At 37.8% G+C, this 16,593-nt stretch overlaps 3 protein-coding genes and 1 long non-coding RNA gene across 7 annotated transcripts; 2 read left to right on the top strand and 2 right to left on the bottom strand.

The window, feature by feature from the left end:
* The first annotated feature begins 200 nt into the window (after positions 1 to 200).
* Positions 201 to 1,386, top strand: LOC122282307 (dynein light chain, cytoplasmic-like). The gene is made up of 2 exons (XM_043094265.1): positions 201 to 900; positions 1,000 to 1,386. Exons 1-2 carry the CDS (start codon positions 631 to 633, stop codon positions 1,162 to 1,164), a joined length of 435 nt encoding a protein of 144 aa, XP_042950199.1. The 5' UTR covers positions 201 to 630; the 3' UTR covers positions 1,165 to 1,386.
* A 492-nt stretch (positions 1,387 to 1,878) lies between these two features.
* Positions 1,879 to 6,587, bottom strand: LOC122282306 (3-deoxy-manno-octulosonate cytidylyltransferase, mitochondrial). The gene is made up of 8 exons (XM_043094264.1): positions 6,183 to 6,587; positions 5,273 to 5,318; positions 4,366 to 4,452; positions 4,157 to 4,281; positions 3,760 to 3,899; positions 3,202 to 3,253; positions 2,963 to 3,073; positions 1,879 to 2,358 (listed from the first exon to the last, which is right to left on the bottom strand). The coding sequence occupies exons 1-8, from the start codon at positions 6,435 to 6,437 to the stop codon at positions 2,266 to 2,268; spliced, it is 909 nt and encodes a 302-aa protein (XP_042950198.1). The 5' UTR covers positions 6,438 to 6,587; the 3' UTR covers positions 1,879 to 2,265.
* Positions 6,588 to 6,758: 171 nt separating this feature from the next.
* LOC122282711 lies at positions 6,759 to 9,292 on the top strand. The gene is made up of 2 exons (XR_006230450.1): positions 6,759 to 8,656; positions 8,746 to 9,292. It is a non-coding gene; the product is annotated as an uncharacterized LOC122282711 (long non-coding RNA).
* Positions 9,293 to 9,484: 192 nt separating this feature from the next.
* LOC122280900 (protein FAR1-RELATED SEQUENCE 6-like) lies at positions 9,485 to 16,049 on the bottom strand. Of its 4 annotated transcripts, none has more exons than XR_006230086.1 (7): positions 15,760 to 16,049; positions 13,496 to 13,585; positions 13,341 to 13,406; positions 13,143 to 13,232; positions 12,992 to 13,058; positions 10,344 to 12,908; positions 9,485 to 10,110 (listed from the first exon to the last, which is right to left on the bottom strand). XR_006230086.1 is itself a non-coding variant. In XM_043092019.1 (5 exons), exons 1-5 carry the CDS (start codon positions 13,544 to 13,546, stop codon positions 10,771 to 10,773), a joined length of 2,412 nt encoding a protein of 803 aa, XP_042947953.1. In that variant the 5' UTR covers positions 13,547 to 16,049; the 3' UTR covers positions 9,485 to 10,770. The 4 variants fall into 4 exon arrangements, 1 of the variants encoding a protein (XP_042947953.1); XR_006230085.1 differs by having other exon boundaries at positions 10,344 to 10,466; positions 10,575 to 12,908; positions 13,496 to 16,049; XM_043092019.1 differs by having other exon boundaries at positions 9,485 to 12,908; positions 13,496 to 16,049.
* Between the last annotated feature and the right edge of the window lie 544 nt (positions 16,050 to 16,593).

Genomic DNA, 16,593 nt, shown 5'->3' on the forward strand with positions numbered 1-16,593 from the left:
ATTACAGCTTTGTCATACCCGTTTCCATGCTTTCCTCGTGTCAGAAAACGTACCCAAAACTCAGCTGATCCATAAAGGCTTGATACTACCCCACTCCCCCGATTCACGTAAAAAGTACTCTCCCCTGTATAATCTCAGTTGGCCCATATCATAATTATGATCAGATCCTCATTGGAACAGCAAAACATGCCCCATATCAAAAAGCGTGACTTGGAAATTTATTCTTCGTTTGGACGTCTTACCTCCTGCATGCTACTAGAAGTCTCACATTCTCCTCTTAAATGGTCGGTCAAAGTTCAAACCTCAACAACCCTCTTTCTCTCTACCGTGCGCGCTAGAGTTTAGTCCAAGGAGCTCTGATTAGTCTTCTTCTGAAGCTGAGTCCCCATATCAAAAAGCGTGACTTGGAAATTTATTCTTTGTTTGGACGTCTTACCTCCTGCATGCTACTAGAATTCTCACATTCTCCTCTTAAATGGTCGGTCAAAGTTCAAACCTCAACAACCCTCTTTCTCTCTACTGCGCGCACTAGAGTTTAGTCCAGGGAGCTCTGATTAGTTCTTCTGAGGCTGAGTCTATTCTCTTTGATCTCTCGCTCTCTCTCTCTCTCTCTCTCTCTCTCTCTCTCTCATGGAGAGCCCAGTACTACATAAATTCAAAGGGAAGCAGGTCATGCAGAAGCAGCTTTCTCGGCCAAGTCTAGGGCCAACCCATGAAAGATCTCCGGCGGAGGAAGTGGAATTAGCTGCCACTGCAATAAGCCTCGACGTGCGGTTGAGACCCTCAGATATGCCCGCCCACATGCAAGACCGAGCCCTGCGCTGCGCCAGATTACTAATTGACTCCTCCGCCCCCGTTTCCCGTCCTAATCCCACCCACCTAGCTCGGGCTCTCAAAAAGGTAAACATTACTATAAGTTTTCTCTCGGTTTTTTGCTTGTTTTCTGTTGTTCTTTCTCTGTAACAAGGCTGTAAGTTGGTTTTATTTTTTTTGCTATAGGAGTTTGACTCGCTGTACGGACCGGCCTGGCACTGTGTGGTGGGGACGAGTTTTGGGTCGTTCGTGACCCACTCACCGGGTGGCTTCGTTTACTTCTCCATTGACTCACTTTCGGTTCTGCTTTTCAAGACGGAGGTTCAGTTGGTTGCCGAACCAGGTGCCTAAAAATTAGAAAATTCCCACTTCGCACACGAGAAAATTAGAGCTGCCCAATTGATGTATTCTCTGCTAAATTATCTATCAAATTCGATAATTTTTTTCTTGGTTGTCTTGAAAGAAAGTGTTATCCTGAATTGAATTACTGCTTGGAAATGCCATTACCCCTGTATCAGCGTGGTTCAAGGAAAGAACTAAGGTGGAAGAGAAAAATCACGGTTTACATCGATATAATGATATCCACAGAATTATCACTGAATTCAAGAATATAATCATTCTAACTCTCATTCTCACCTTCTCTCTCTCTCTTTTTCCTTCCACCTCCTACCCTCTGAAAAGCCTGGTCTCTCTGTCTTATCTATTTGGTACGACAAAATCACAAAACGTGTTCTGATATACCGCTAAACCGGAATTATTATAATTTGTATGTTCCATAAGTACACGCAATGAAACATGAACCTCGAGAATTCAGAGTACCAATAATGGCCTTAGGCCTATAGAGGCTTTTTGTCTTTTGCGTTACATTTTCCTGAAATTTTATTTATGGTTTCATTTGGTGTTTGCATTTGGTGCTTGACTGCTCATTCTGCTCTTTGCAACTGTCCCAACCCTTTTGTATCACGCCATCTTTCTGGGAGTTGGGATTTTGAGTCACGGACCTCGGATGCGGCTCTCATCGAATTTAACGAACAAAATGCTATTGTCAAGCAAGATAACTTCTCATATTCAAAAATAACCATATATATATATATATAATATAATGTTGCTCATTTTTTAATCTTCACGATCCTCTTATGACATTCACGTATGTATCATTAGACAGACATCTAATACTTATTAAGACGCGAGATTTTGCATGTCAATTCATTACAAACATTTTAAAGAAAATAGTAAAATACTCCTCTCCTGTCACCAATTCACCCAACCCGATCACAGGGAAGAAGAAAAGGGCAGATATCCAGTTGACATAAAACCTCCAATGAATGATTTGAAAACCATATAACTGTACAATAATGATTCCCTCCCTTCTAACCAAGCAGCTTGTTCAGTGCAGCATGAATCAGATGTAGAAACGAATCCATTTGTATCAGGAGATGTTGTTGCTCCGAACTAAGACAAGTTCCTCTCACGCATGTAAGATTCTATCTTTTCAACATCTTCAGGAGTATCAACGCCATGAGCTTCATGGTCTACTTTTATCACCTGCAAAAACAGCAAATTTTTTTAGACAACGATATTTCAGCAGGAAAATAGCATGAATCTGTTCACCCTCTTGTTATGCAGTAATTGAAAAGACCCTTCTCCCAAGCAGATAATTTAGAAAATGAAAAATAGGGCCATACAGAAAAGCTAGTTCATTTTTCTAAAGAAAAGCTAGTTCATCATTGGCTGTTTGGAGTGTTCCATTAAATTAAAATTAGTTTATTGTAATAAAGATGCTGAGCTAAAGCTAGCCTAATTATTGTTATCACAGATACGGCAATAGTTTGCACCTAAAGGTTGGCTGTCTTCCACAAAAGAGTGCACCCCCGGGCCACAAAAGGGATGTAAATGGTACTACACAATGGAAGCTTCCTTTCAAAATCTCCACACCAATTTAAAGGATTCTCAAATTTAAATGAAATAAGCGTAAGTATCCCCAACTTTTTTAAATGAAGGAACGAAAACCAGGTTAAAAACCTGACTTTAATTTCTTTTAAACATACATACATTATTTTCCAAATAATTGCAATTAAAAAGAGAATGAAATGATATCATCTCCAGAATAATCCCCAACATCGAAATAACTATCAAAATGTTTCAATACCTTCATCTTATACCCATTTTCCAGGACCTTCAGCTGTTCCAGATCCTCTTCTAGTTGCAGTGGGGTTGGTTGAAGCTCTGGATATATCTTTAAAAACTTCGAATCATAGCTCTGGCCAGAAATAGAGAACAAATGAATAACAACTCATGAAAAATAGTGTAGGTAGCAAGCACCCTACAATTATAAAAGCTTGCTACTACTGGTAACTCTATTGTAAAATAAAAATGTCAGTTTGATACCTGAATTCCAAGATGAAGCATGTATGGAAAGTGCGGATTGACCTTTCCTGACCTGTACCAATTAGGCATGCACATTCATCAAGTACCACCACACACTCAATAGCATGTAAAATTGTAAACGCACATTTAACAGTTTTCAGAAAGCTTAAAATTTAATAAATATGAATATGTAAAAATTAATAAAATTTAATAAATATGAATATGTAAAAATTAAATTACACTTATGGACCTAGAAATTTGGTCAATGTTCACTTTTGCCCCTCAAAAATAAAAGTTTCAACTTCCATCTCCAAATATCCTTCCCTCCATCATGATGCATGCCATGGTAAATTATAACCTTGCCATATGATTTCATTAGCCATTCACAATTTTGATTCACAGTTGATGAACAAAAAAAAAAGAAAAAAAGAATTAAGGATGGAATTGAAGGGTTTCAAATTTCAAGGACAAAAATCAAACGGCAATACTTCAAGGACGAAAAGCATGTTTCAGCCATATGTAAACGAATACTAGAGAGAGAGGAATGCAAAAGGGCAAATATACATAAAGTAAACTCACTTGTTATGTGGAATCAGTCCCCTTGAGAAATAAATGGCATAACCTTGATTATCCACCACACATTTCACACGATTTGGATCAAATGCATCTTCAGCTTTTAAAGATGTAACTGCAGTGCTAAACACTGCATCTGGGGCTGCCTGCAGCACACAGTCAAGTCCAGCCAGAGATCAAACAAATAAACTAAATAACAAAATAAATCATAATTACACAGAAAAAGTTTTATTTCACCATGACATGACAGTTATTCAAAGTGTAATCAGCCATCATTTAGTTTGGATGCAATGTTCAAATGAAAATTTTAGAAAAAATTTGAAGTTGCGAAAGGCTGACATGAATTTTTTGCTTGTGAGAAGAGGAACTAATAAGCCATAAGCTGAAAGGGAAACAAATTTGCCTGCAGAGCTTTAACAATGCCATCTATTATCTCGGGTTCAATAAGAGGCTCGTCCCCCTGAATATTGACAACAATATCATACTTCTTTTCAAGCTTTTGAAGAGCTTCATTGCAACGCTCAGTACCTATAAGTTTGACAGAAAATATAGACTATTAAAAATCAATTAATGATATGAATTTTGCAAGAAAGTAAAAACCAAGGTGCCTACCATTTCGACATGATTCTGATGTCATTATGACATCGGCACCAAATCCTCGACAGCATTCTGCAATCTTGTCATCATCCGTTGCCACGACTAGATCAATAATCCACGAATGAGACTTTAGAAAATTGAGCAAGAGAATGTGAGGAGGGGGGTGTCAAAATAAGAAAAAAAAATTTACGTAAACCTTTCAGTGAAGTAAATGTTCAATGCATTTTTCAAATGAAAAGATTTTGACATACTGGTTTACCACATCTAATACCACGTTGTTGTGATTCCAAACAGAAGTTGTTACAGACCATAGTGATTTCCTATGGTTTCCAAACATTCAAAAAAATTTCTCAATGATGCTACGGAAAGAATCTCTGTTAAGAGGCCATAGGCCAGAAAGAAAGGTAACAGAACTTGTTTGATCAAAGTAACACTGCTCTATTTACACAAACGAAATCCAATGGGTAAATTTGAACACATCAACAAGAGACAGGAAAGGGTACAAATCAGTTTATCCCATATTGATCCAGTTCAATCACAATGGAACAATATGGAACTGATATCATCTGCAGGTAGGCAAAATACAATAACAATGCTATGTCACGAGATATGCAAGATCGAATAGATTTAATGATTAAAGGAAGATTAACTTTGTAGCAAACATCACCATGTTCTAGAGCCAATAAGCCAACACATCTTGCTTGTCACATCTTAACACATCTTGCTTGTCACATCTTCACATTAAGATGTGACAAGCAAGATGTGTTGATTAAGATGTGACAAGCAAGATAAATATAGTGCAGATAAGAGTAAAGTGCCATTTTAGTTTTGGCCTACAGAATGCGGTTCAGACTTCATGAAGTCTGGAATCTTAGCAATAACGTCATATCAAATTACAGGGAACTCTAGTGATTAGACATACCAATATGGTCCAGCAATGTTGCCAGTTTTGCTCTTTCCCATGTTCTCTGTAGAAGGGGAACACACAGAAAGGGTTAAAATATTAGTGCGTGATCGCCTCTGTACAGTAGAAAATCTAAAGATGTCATTTTCACTCGGTAATGGAGAAACGGCAACTATGCTCGGATTTTTCTGGTCATAACACGGGGATGAAGCAAATATAGTGAAATATGTTTTAGTGGTCATAAATAAAACTTTTTTTTTTTTTTGGTCCGAGTCAGGTCGTGGACACGTCGACTAATCCCACGGGCATGAAGTTAACAGTTTGGTAAATCTTCAGTAGTCCAAAGAGATTCAAACTGGTGACTATTAGAAAGCAAACCTAAGGCCTGACCATCCGAGCTACCCTCAGTTATAAAACATCTTTATCTCTCTATGCAGCATTGGCGTGGTTTTTCGCTTCTACAGAACCAGGATTATTTCGATAAGTTGTCACCTCCAAATTCTAATACGGCAGTCCATCCGGAAGTTTAAGTTGAAAACTTAAGAAACCCAAAGAAGATATACTTCGATGTCACCCCTTTGTTTACTTTATAAACACATTTTGTAGCCGCTGCATTTCCTCCAGCGTACCTTACCACTTTACCAACTTGCAATGCTGCAAGTTCATCTTAGTTTATTGAACACACTTCGTTTCCAAACAAATCTCGAAATTTTGTCATACTTGCTAATTTTGAAAGAAAGTTTTCTCAGGAAATTTTATCTACAAACTCAATTCGGATAACACCAAAAAAAAGAAGATTACCATGTTAAAACTATAGAAGTGGAAACCAGAGATATTCATCCGCATAGCAGAAGATAAATCATTAAGAAATCAAACCCAAGAATTGACGTTTAGACTTTAGAATTAGAGAAATGAAGCAATTGGGTACCTGAATCATGGGCTTTCCGAGGATGTGAACGAGAGGCTTGCCCTGGAACCTTGAGGAGGCGAAACGGGCGGGTATGATTCCGACGACCCGGCTGCGGAATTTCCCGGATCTACCCAGATAGGCTCGAGCTGCTAGAGCCACCGCGATTGAGACTCCAGCGACGATACCATGTACGATCCACGCCTTGGCGTTGTTAGAAGAAGAAGAAGATGAGGAGGAGGAGGAGGAGGATGAACAAACTGACATAGGATTCATGTCGTTGATCTTTCCCTGGATCTCGTAGTTTCTTCAAGTGACACTAAAATATGAGCCAACAGAATTCAGATGTGGATTAAACGTGAAACAGAAAATCTATTCTTCAGGCTGCCATTTTTCTGTGTCTTAAGTTCAATATTACCGTACACGCTGGCGAGTGTGTTAAAAATGTGGCGTGCTCCGTTGCACTACTTTTTTTTTATTTTATTTTTTATCTGTCCTAGTCCAACTTACACGCACTTCAATTAACCTTATAGAATTTTAAAATTAACGATTAGATAAACCTCCGGTAACAATGTCAATAGATCTTTGAACAAAAATTCTACTCAACCTCCAGTTTTTTAAACGCACTCCGCACTCCTTACGTGGCGAACTCGGTCTAGAGCCACATCACGGTTTTTTCACCCAATTTCAAATCAGTCAGTGGAACCAGCGTCATTCTCCTCAGACCATCTTCGAACGCTCTCCCTTAGTCCTCCTCCCTCTCACGATGCCGTTCGGCTCTCCCTCAGACCATCTCCGATCTCTTGCTCAACTCCTCCCTCTCAGATGCGTCGGCTTCTTCTTCTTCTATCTCACCCCTTCTGTCTCACCCGAACCCTAGAAAATTTCTTCTCCAGCTAGAACCACGAACACACGGCGAGAAAATTTCTTCAGCACGCCGAGAAAATTTATTCACCACTCGCAGAGAAAATTTCCTCTTCTTCTCCCTCTCTCTCTCTCTCACCCATTCTCTTCTCTCTCACCGATCTCTCACCCCTTCTCTTCTCTCTCACCGATCTGTCAGCCCTGCGCTCCCATTCACCCCTTCTTTCCGAAAGCCCCAAGCCGGTAGACCGATTCGTCCAAGGTATGTTTTTTAGTTGTTTTTTCAATTCGCATTGCCAAATCGCTGTCTCCACCGTACATGCCTACATTGGATCCCAATCTTAAGTAAAAATATGTCTAGGAAGCTGGATTGAAATGGCTAGGTCTGCTCATTTGTTTGGTTTTGTATAAAATGGGTTGACTTGATGTGCTGAGAGAATGTTAGCAAATTTTTGTTAATTTCTTCACATTGTATTTTTTTTTCGGGAATTTCTTCTCATGTAATTTTTCTGTTTCGATGTAGACTTTGTCTCATGTAATTTTTCTGTTATGCTACGTGTTGTGTTGCTTTATGTGGATATAATATTGCATTTCTGGAAGTAAGGTTGGCAACATCTTAGGAGTATTTTGTGGCCTTGCCAATATACATGTGTTGTGAATTTGGGAGTTGGTGTGGGTTTGGAGTAGAAATTTTGACGTATGCCATTTCCTCTGAAGTTCCTATATTTGCTAGTGTTTTGGTATAGTAATGTTAGAAGTCCTGGAATTAATGCTTTGTGTTGATATTTGGAATTGATCCTGGAATTTGACCCGAGTAGAAAATTTTTAACTAGTTTTCAGGTTAAGTTCTTATACTTGATAGTGTGGATTTGAGGTATATGTTTGTGGACAACCCTGTTATAATAGGGAAGTCAACAAACGTATTACTACCCTACTGCCCCATTCTTTATTTGGGGATGAATGTTTCTATTGCTAAAGCAGGAAACATCGTTCTTATTCACATCGTTTATTTTTCAAGATATTGTTGGTATTCAGTTCTATATAACTTGATTATTTTTTTTTTTGGGTATGCGAAAGCAGGAATGGAGTAAGGTTGGCAATGGCATGTGCTTTGATTCCCAGAATGCAATACAATTACCTTGTTGGTAGCATTTTAAATCTGTTTTTGCTTGTTAGCATTTTATAGTTTTATCTACTACACCCATCGGTATTTATACATGTTCTCTTTAAAAAATTATGTAACACTTATGTGAACAAAGTGTTGCACCCAGATTTATACTTGCCTCGTGGTTTATATGATGCTCGAGTTGTTTAAATCATTATTTATATTCTGTTTTATATAATGCTTCTATCTTGCAATAATTATGAAAATGAATCCTAACCATTAATAATTCTGTTTTGCACTTAAAAAGTAGTCAATGCTACCTTATTGCTTAATATTTTTGTCAAGTAAATTACTATGATCATCATGTAGATCAACTATGGCATCAAGTCAATCATCATCCACTGTAGTTAATGATGTTGAAATTGAATCACCGAATTGTTGGTGTGGGTTGAAATCGCCATTAAAGATCTCCCACACCCACAAAAATCCTGGAAGGAAATTTTATGCTTGTCCGAATTATTACACGGTAATGAACCTCCCCTTTTTTGGATTGGTTTTGAAAGTAAATACAAAAATTTCCTTGTATGGAGTTTGAAATTCTTGAATTGTCCACAGGGAGAACCAAGATGTCAATTCTTCATTTGGGAAGATATATTTCAATCAGTAGTACGTGAGAATGTAAACAAGACAAGAGAGAATGAACTTCGGAAGAGAGAGGATGCTTTACTGTTGCGTGAATATGAAGCTCAAAAAGAAAAGGATAGACTACTGGACAGAGAGCACATGGTTAACAAGCAAGAGGGCGAACTGGGAAGAAGGATATTAGAGAATAGGATTGGCCGTATTCTGTTGTGTATATTTTGGATTTTATCTCTTGTAAAATCTTGGTTCTAAATGTTCATGTATCGAATTAGTTTTAGATGTAAATGACATTATCTTATCCTAAGCCAGATGTACAATTATGACAACTTGGTGTGGATATTAATTTTGCATGACACTCCGTAAGGTTGGCAAGATTTTTGGACTATTGTATTGCCTTGCCAAGATTTTGTACTTGTCAGTATCATCTTGCTTTGTAATATCCACTGATTTTGAGTTGTTTTATGCATTTACATGCCTACATTTACACTTTGTATGCATGTCATGTGCTTTGCCAATTGAATATTATGTTATAGTGAATTATATAGAATCTGCCCCTAAAAGCATGTTCTCTTTGTATAGGATTGGCCGGATTTGGGAATTCTTGGAAATGGAAATTGTCTTTCCGCATGGTCAACTCATCTCAATGATTAGGCAAAATTAATAATTATATTGGAGTTATTTGCAACTCATGACCGATTTCTACACTACCTGCTGCATTCAATTGCTCCACTTCATATTACAATTTTTATATTCAAATTTTCCAGCCACTTCATATTACAATTTTTAAACCATACGAATGTACTTCATATACAACCATACGAATGTACTTCAAATTTTCCAACCCGCTTAATATACAACCAACATTTACAAATACACAATTCACATTTTCATTTACAAATTCCTGCACAAAATACTTTCTCCTTTCAACTTCCTCTACAAAAGTTAGTTAAATTTCAACTCCTATGCCATAGCCTCCAAAATATTGGCAAAATACATACACATTCCACAGAGTTGAGTGGGATCAAAAACATCCTCCTATCATCTGCAAATAGTACCTGCAAGATATTAAATGAAAATACGAAAAATTACTAGTGTATCCGCCACATATATAATAAACTTGAGAAAATAGAAATTGTTCATAACATATAAATTAGAAAGCACAGTGGTTTCAGAAGTGAAGCTTCTAAATCCCATAAATAAAATATATAACATATCATTGGTATGTTATGTTTCACTCCGTATGGGTCGGATGCCGAGATAATATTCGCTACACTCCCCACATTTCAATGGTAGTAGACCAAGATGATGATGATCATCATTCTCTCCCCCCATAAAAAACTGCATGTGCACAACCACAGATATGTTAAAGAGTGAAATTTATGTTTAAGTACATCAAGGGTGTTGTCAGATGTGCTAGTTATAAGTTGTATATATATAGATACACGCTATTGAGGAAATTAAAATAAAGCAAACCTAGTAAAACATAAATGCGATAAAAATTGGATGCTATGTGATATATCTTTATATTGCATAAAATTAAAAAACATCTACTAGATTTCATACGTGCTTACCATAGTTGCTCAAATCAAATGTCGAAGCTGTATCTTCCACCTCAGATGACACAAAATACTGAGATATCCAAGATACACATACAGTATCCAATTCTAAGTATCATGGGGCAAGCTTGGCATAGCCTAATCACATGCAAAATAAACATATTACTATAATAGAGAAATTAAAAATGAAAAACTGCATTCGTGTAATAAATGAAAATCAGCACACCCATGGAAATAACCTCACACCTCGTCATTTGCTAGTGGCGTTGCTTGTGTTAAATTACTACACTGGGTTGGGATAACAACGTCGTCAACATAAGGATAGACTTCTGACACCAGATTGTTGTGATTTTGTGGTTCGTCGTCAAATATTTTCCTCTTGATCTAATTTGGAAAATAGAAAAAAACACAAATTACGAACCCATATGTATGCAATTCGTTTTCATGGAAATACAAGCGACGAACCAAAACCTAATACATGTTTCTTCCTTCTCTTCCCAGCAGCCTTCTCAACCATCGGGACCTTTCTTCGCGTTGGCGGCCTCCCTGTCCCCCGAACAACGTGTGGACTTAATATTTTCTTACCCCTATTAGCGTCCACATTCTCTTGATCCTTTGTTGAACAAGTGACAGGCTCTACTCCTACCAACTTCAGCTCAAAGTCATCCAAAAACTGAAAGAATGCATTTACATGCTCTTCATTTCGAGATACACGTGTGGCAAATCGTATACATCTTTTAACAACTTCCTCATACCGACGTGCATCCGGATTGAGGCGACAATCATCGTAGCTACTCTTAACCAGTGTGTATCTTCTCTTTGTATCTTTCCGCCATCGGTCCAACAAATATTTATCTGGCAAAGCATGAATGTACTTCATCTGACATACTTTAAATGAATGCCTACAAATAATCCCCTTCATCTCAAAGAGGGCGCAAGTGCATTTAACTTCCGATTCCTCTTTATTCAAATAAACTACGTACTTCATAATTTTGGATTGGCCAGCAGGGGTGGAAATTTCTTCAAAAACATTGAAGGTAGAAATGCTACCTTGTGTGCTGACAAGTGAAGGGTTACATAAAAGCATCCCTATAACCTCTGCTTGGACCTCTTTAAATTTAGCATTCGTGTAACATGACTGAAACTGCCTCTCAATTTTGAATGAAAAAACACATGGGATTGTTTGGTTACAGGAATGGAAATCAGCTGTCGTCTCCGTCTCCACCTTCTTCCTCAAAGCATTGTCAAATTGATCGACAAATTCTTTTAATGTCGTACCGGAATGCACGAATCCATCGAAGAAGGCGTTCATACTTTCAGACCGTTGGGTAGTACTCATACCAGCCCAAAATACACCTTTCAAATAAACTGGTACCCAATATGATCTCTCGGTGTACAACCCCTGCAACCATGCATTATCAGTAAGAGCATAGTTATTCATTAGCTGCCCCCACTTCTCATCAAATTCTTTACAACTCTGTGTATCGTAGACTGCATTCTGAATGGCAGTCTTCAACTCATGGTATGCTGAGTGGGATCCCAATTTTTCAGGAAGTTTCCGCATTATATGCCAGAGACAATATCGATGCCTTGTGTTCGGGAATACAATGGCAATGGCATTCTTCATTGCCCTGTCTTGGTCTGTTATGATGGCGTGGGGTGCCCGTCCATTCATGCATTCTAACCATGCTTCAAATAACCATACGAATGTACTTGTATCCTCGCTTGAAATTAAGCCTGCCCCTAAAAGTATGGACTGTCCGTGATGGTTGACACCAACGAAGGGAGCAAATGGCATTCCGTACCTGTTTGTGAGGTATATTGTATCGAACGTGATCACATCACCAAAATACTCATACGCAGCTCGACTTCTTGCATCAGCCCAAAAGACATTCCTAACTTTAAACTCATCATCCACATCCATGACGGACACAAAGCCATCATTCATCTTCCTCATTCTCTTAAAATACTCGTTCAGTGCTTCCCCACCTCCTTTACCCATTCTCAAATGTCGAGCTCTGTCAATAAAATTTTTACAATCTTTCTCTTGGAAATCTAAGTTCTCATACCCCCCGGCATCAGTCACAAGTGCGTTGAAATTTTTATGTATCCGAATACCTGCTCTATCATTCAAGTCAAGAATCCTCTGACTGTATTCATCTAAATTTTTGTGAGATCTAAAAAATCTTGCTTTTTTAGGGCTAATAGTACTATGATTGTGAACAAGCTCGACACTGGTCACCACCCATTCCCCCTTCACTAGGCGAGCATTAACCTTCGCCTTACAATCTGTTTTTGTTGTTGGTCGTGACTTTGATAAGTTACTATGGCATGGATAGTACCTGCCGCCACGTGCACATGCAATCGTCACATACCTTGCATGGCCATCTATATCTCTCTTCGTCCTTCTTATAATAACCCCAAAACCCTCTTGTTTGGCATATCGTTTGTAATATGATAAAACCTCTTTATTAGACCCAAATTTCATACCAGCTTTCGGAGGCTCAACTTTATTATCTTCATCTGATACTTCAAACTGATCCTCCACATTTGGGGATAAACTTTTGTCAGGTGAAGTTTCTATTGAGGAAATGCAAGAAGATTAGGAAGCAAGATTTTTATTATATACAATAGATGTTAATATGATATACATAAAAATGTACCTCCAACATTCTTCTCACTTTCGACACTAAATGGCATAGTTGGTACGTCATGTGGCATGGATGAATGCTGTATTTTGAATATTGTGTTATTCATTAAGGAAAATACGAAGGTACAAGAAAAACTATAAAATAAATGACCTTAAATAACAACCTGCGTTGTATCTTCACCTAGTCTCAGCTCCTCCGGATTAGTCGATAGAGGGTATGGCACGGTTGGCCCAAAGGGTGGCATTGCCAAATGCTGCAATTACCCACTCCATTACAATGAGTCAAACCCACGAAGGCAAAAAAACAATACCGACAACAATATAAAATAAAAGGAAACATTGAATATACAAAATAATATGACCTGGCTACCCCAAGTATACGGATATGGATTTGGATATGTAGGCATCATATATGGCAGGTGATATCCCTACAATATACATACATAACTTGCATTAAATTAAAGCTATAGTCCGCACCAGCATTCGAGTTGACAAATTTCCAATTCTTGTATCATACCTGGGTCGATGTAGAAGGCATGGATGGCCTACTAGTTTCCTCTTCGCCCATCACCGGATTTGAGGAGCTCTTTCAGCTCTGGCACAGTATCTACTAGAATCAAATGTTAGTGGACAAAGCTTATCTAGTGGGCTGAAACCTCACAAGGCTGCATGGCTATAGATGAAGATGTAGTTCAAGAGAACTGTAGTTCAAGAGATCTATCTAGAATAGAAAATTGTTGTCATTCAATTTATATTTTGTCATCTTCAGTCATTTTCTTTCTTACGATGAATTTTAACCGACTTTCTGTTTAAGTAATTGAAATAGAAAACCATTGAATATGTTATAGATCAATAACTATAACTGACCATGTCATGTATTTTAGAAAAATACACATAACATGTTCTTCTACCGTTGAGCGTTGATTTTAAAATTTGCCCTCAAATGATATTGCATAAACAGGCTGGATATGCAGAGAAAATGGCAAACGTGTGGGAGAAGCTTGCTGAAGAAACAAGTGGGTATGCAAAAGATGGAAGCTAAAAATATTCGTCTATTGTTTTTCAGACTTTCCTCTCTACTTTCTTCTGTAGTTCATGTATGTTGACAAGTTGGAATATTCAACCAAGTCTAATCTCTACAAGTTGTGTTTCTTTTTTTGGGTTGGCTGTATCCTTCCTTCTCATTTCCTAATGTTTGAAATTTCTTTATGATCTTTTTTTTTTTTTTCCGAAAATTAACTGGCTGATAAAGTCCAAAAAAGCCTTTAGAGCCAAAAGTCCAAAAAAGCCATCAACCTTGGGCTTAATTACTTGGGTGTCCTAAATCAAAGACCCCACTATAATTTCAAGATGGCGGCAGCGGCGCATCACGTGATGAACTACCAAAATGCAAAATGTTGAGTACACATCTATTAGCTATTAGCATAATTATATATCTAGATCGAGTCCTTCCTCGTCTAGTTCGAAGTAGTACTTTCAGTTTAGTGCTGGAAAGATGATTTACATCAAGAAAAGTACTAGTGTGTGTGTGTGTGAGAGAGAGAGAGAGAGAGAGAGTGAGTGAGACCCCTGATGCCATTCATGATCTATATATATCTGCATCTGCATGCAGATCATGTAAATAATATTTCACCTAGATCTCTAAAAGAACACGAAAAAATAAATGTTAAAGATCGTGTACGGGAGACTAATTCTCGTCTACTTCTTCAATCGCATTTTTCTTCCAAGCATATATATATATAGATCGATAACTCATCTTTAAAACTACAAATTAAAGCATTTATGCACCCCTTGAAATTAAAATATATATATATAGGGTGTTCATGCGGTGTAAAATGGACAGGTTTTAAAAAGAAAGTGGGCACCTCAACTTGCGCGTGAACTGTCCGAGAAACACTCTTATCAATTTCAAGTTTTGCACTCAAGAGCCAAAAAAACCAACTCTCAACGCTCATGGAAAGATTGTGTTGAGTGTTCCTATATACTATATATCACGTTTTAAAATGTGAGGGGCCTTTCTTTTTCAGTTTCATCAGCTAATAGATCAAGCATAACCGCTCTTTTCACTTCTGAGTTCTCTTTTATTACTCACTAATAAAGGGATAAAAACCACCTTTCTGCGTGATCTGAAAGCCAAAGGAACTCTCCCTTTCTGCTGGGGACGAGCTGATTTAAAAGGTGCTGGACATAATACACTAGAGTCAATTTGCCAAGGCTTCTTCAACTACAATTATGTTTTGATGGGGTAACTCGAAATAGACTCTCTCGAATTGGCAAGACAAAAGAGACCCTACCCTCCATCCAATAAATAGAAAAAAAAATAAAAGGTATATTTACAGACGCTAATGCAATAAACTAAAAAAAAAAGTAATGTTCAAGAATGAAAGAATCGTGGACTAACTACCAGTCTTATTATGCGCTACCACTCTAATCACTTGTTGAAGGGACTCCAGCTCCATCATCACTAGAAAGTGGGAAACAAATGGGACACCATGACCAGAAATTGGAGAGAATCGGAGCGAAGAGGGAGAGAAACAGGAAGGCTTGGGAATACGATTTCAACGTGGAGTTCAAATGATATCAACAACCAAAAAATCAGTGGCAAAAAATCAGTTCCATACATACAACATCAACAACCCAAAAAAACCCAACAAAACACAGGTCCAACTAACATCGGTCCGCAGATCCATATCGGGAATAAACACAAAATCAGAGTAATGCTAACAATGGAGTGATGAAACCAAAATATTCAAATAAAAACCCTTTCCTTTAATTTCTTACCCTTGTAAGACGACAAACGGTGGCTGTGGCTCTCTCCAGCTACAATAACACTGGAAGACTTGAACCCGTGCAGGAATGGAAGCTAGATGTGCCGTACGGAAATGGACAGAGTAGAGATGATCTTTTTCTTACACGGTGCCGAAATCATGACCCACGTTGCCAGCGTCTTCGAGCTACTCGATTCCGGAGTGAAGGAGCCGCACGGGCCGGCCAGAGGGTGACATCGGCGAAAGAACAACAGCAGGGCGAGTTTGGAGAGAATGCCGGGGAAGCTTTCTGAAGAAGCAACTGAAGAAGAACGCGCGGGGAGGATGTTGGGGGAGGAAATTGAATCATAACCCATGACCAAAACGCTACCGTTTTGAATTTAAAAAATAAAAAAAAAAATAAAAAGCCACGTAGGCTGGATTGGGGGGATACGTAACTATAAAATATCTTTAATTATAAAATAATATTAGGTATAATTATAAAATACGTAACTGTAGGACAATATCTTTAAAAAATAGCAAGATCATTATTAAATTTTTTTTTTCATGTAATATCGTATTTACTTATTTTTTAAAATAAATTATATAATTTTTACACGTTTTTATAATTATAAATATTATTTCTCTTTATAATTTATCTATCTGTACCCGCGTAATAATTTGCTGAGGGCACCACTGGTCGGATGAGATGTTGGCTATAGCATCTTCTGTTGGGTAACTGGGTTTGGCCCAAATTGCACAGTAGAAACCTAGATCTTGTAAAAAAGTTTTGCAAACTAACTGGCTTACTAGTTGCTATGGTATATATTAAACTTATCCACAGCTTGAATAACTGTGCAACATGGAA

The sequence above is a fragment of the Carya illinoinensis genome, chromosome 11 (assembly GCF_018687715.1).
Source record: "Carya illinoinensis cultivar Pawnee chromosome 11, C.illinoinensisPawnee_v1, whole genome shotgun sequence".
Lineage (NCBI taxonomy): Eukaryota > Viridiplantae > Streptophyta > Magnoliopsida > Fagales > Juglandaceae > Carya > Carya illinoinensis.

Coding starts and splice junctions, on each gene's coding strand:
- LOC122282307 (XM_043094265.1), top strand. CDS start 631: ATGGAGAGCCCAGTACTACATAAATTCAAAGGGAAGCAGGTCATGCAG. Junction 901..999: donor TAGCTCGGGCTCTCAAAAAG/GTAAACATTACT, acceptor TTTTTGCTATAG/GAGTTTGACTCGCTGTACGG.
- LOC122282306 (XM_043094264.1), bottom strand. CDS start 6,437: ATGAATCCTATGTCAGTTTGTTCATCCTCCTCCTCCTCCTCCTCATCT. Junction 4,453..5,272: donor AACATTGCTGGACCATATTG/GTATGTCTAATC, acceptor TTATTGATCTAG/TCGTGGCAACGGATGATGAC. Junction 3,254..3,759: donor GGACTGATTCCACATAACAA/GTGAGTTTACTT, acceptor TAATTGGTACAG/GTCAGGAAAGGTCAATCCGC.
- LOC122280900 (XM_043092019.1), bottom strand. CDS start 13,546: ATGGGCGAAGAGGAAACTAGTAGGCCATCCATGCCTTCTACATCGACC. Junction 13,233..13,340: donor CGTATACTTGGGGTAGCCAG/GTCATATTATTT, acceptor GGGTAATTGCAG/CATTTGGCAATGCCACCCTT. Junction 12,909..12,991: donor AAGTGAGAAGAATGTTGGAG/GTACATTTTTAT, acceptor TTTCCTCAATAG/AAACTTCACCTGACAAAAGT.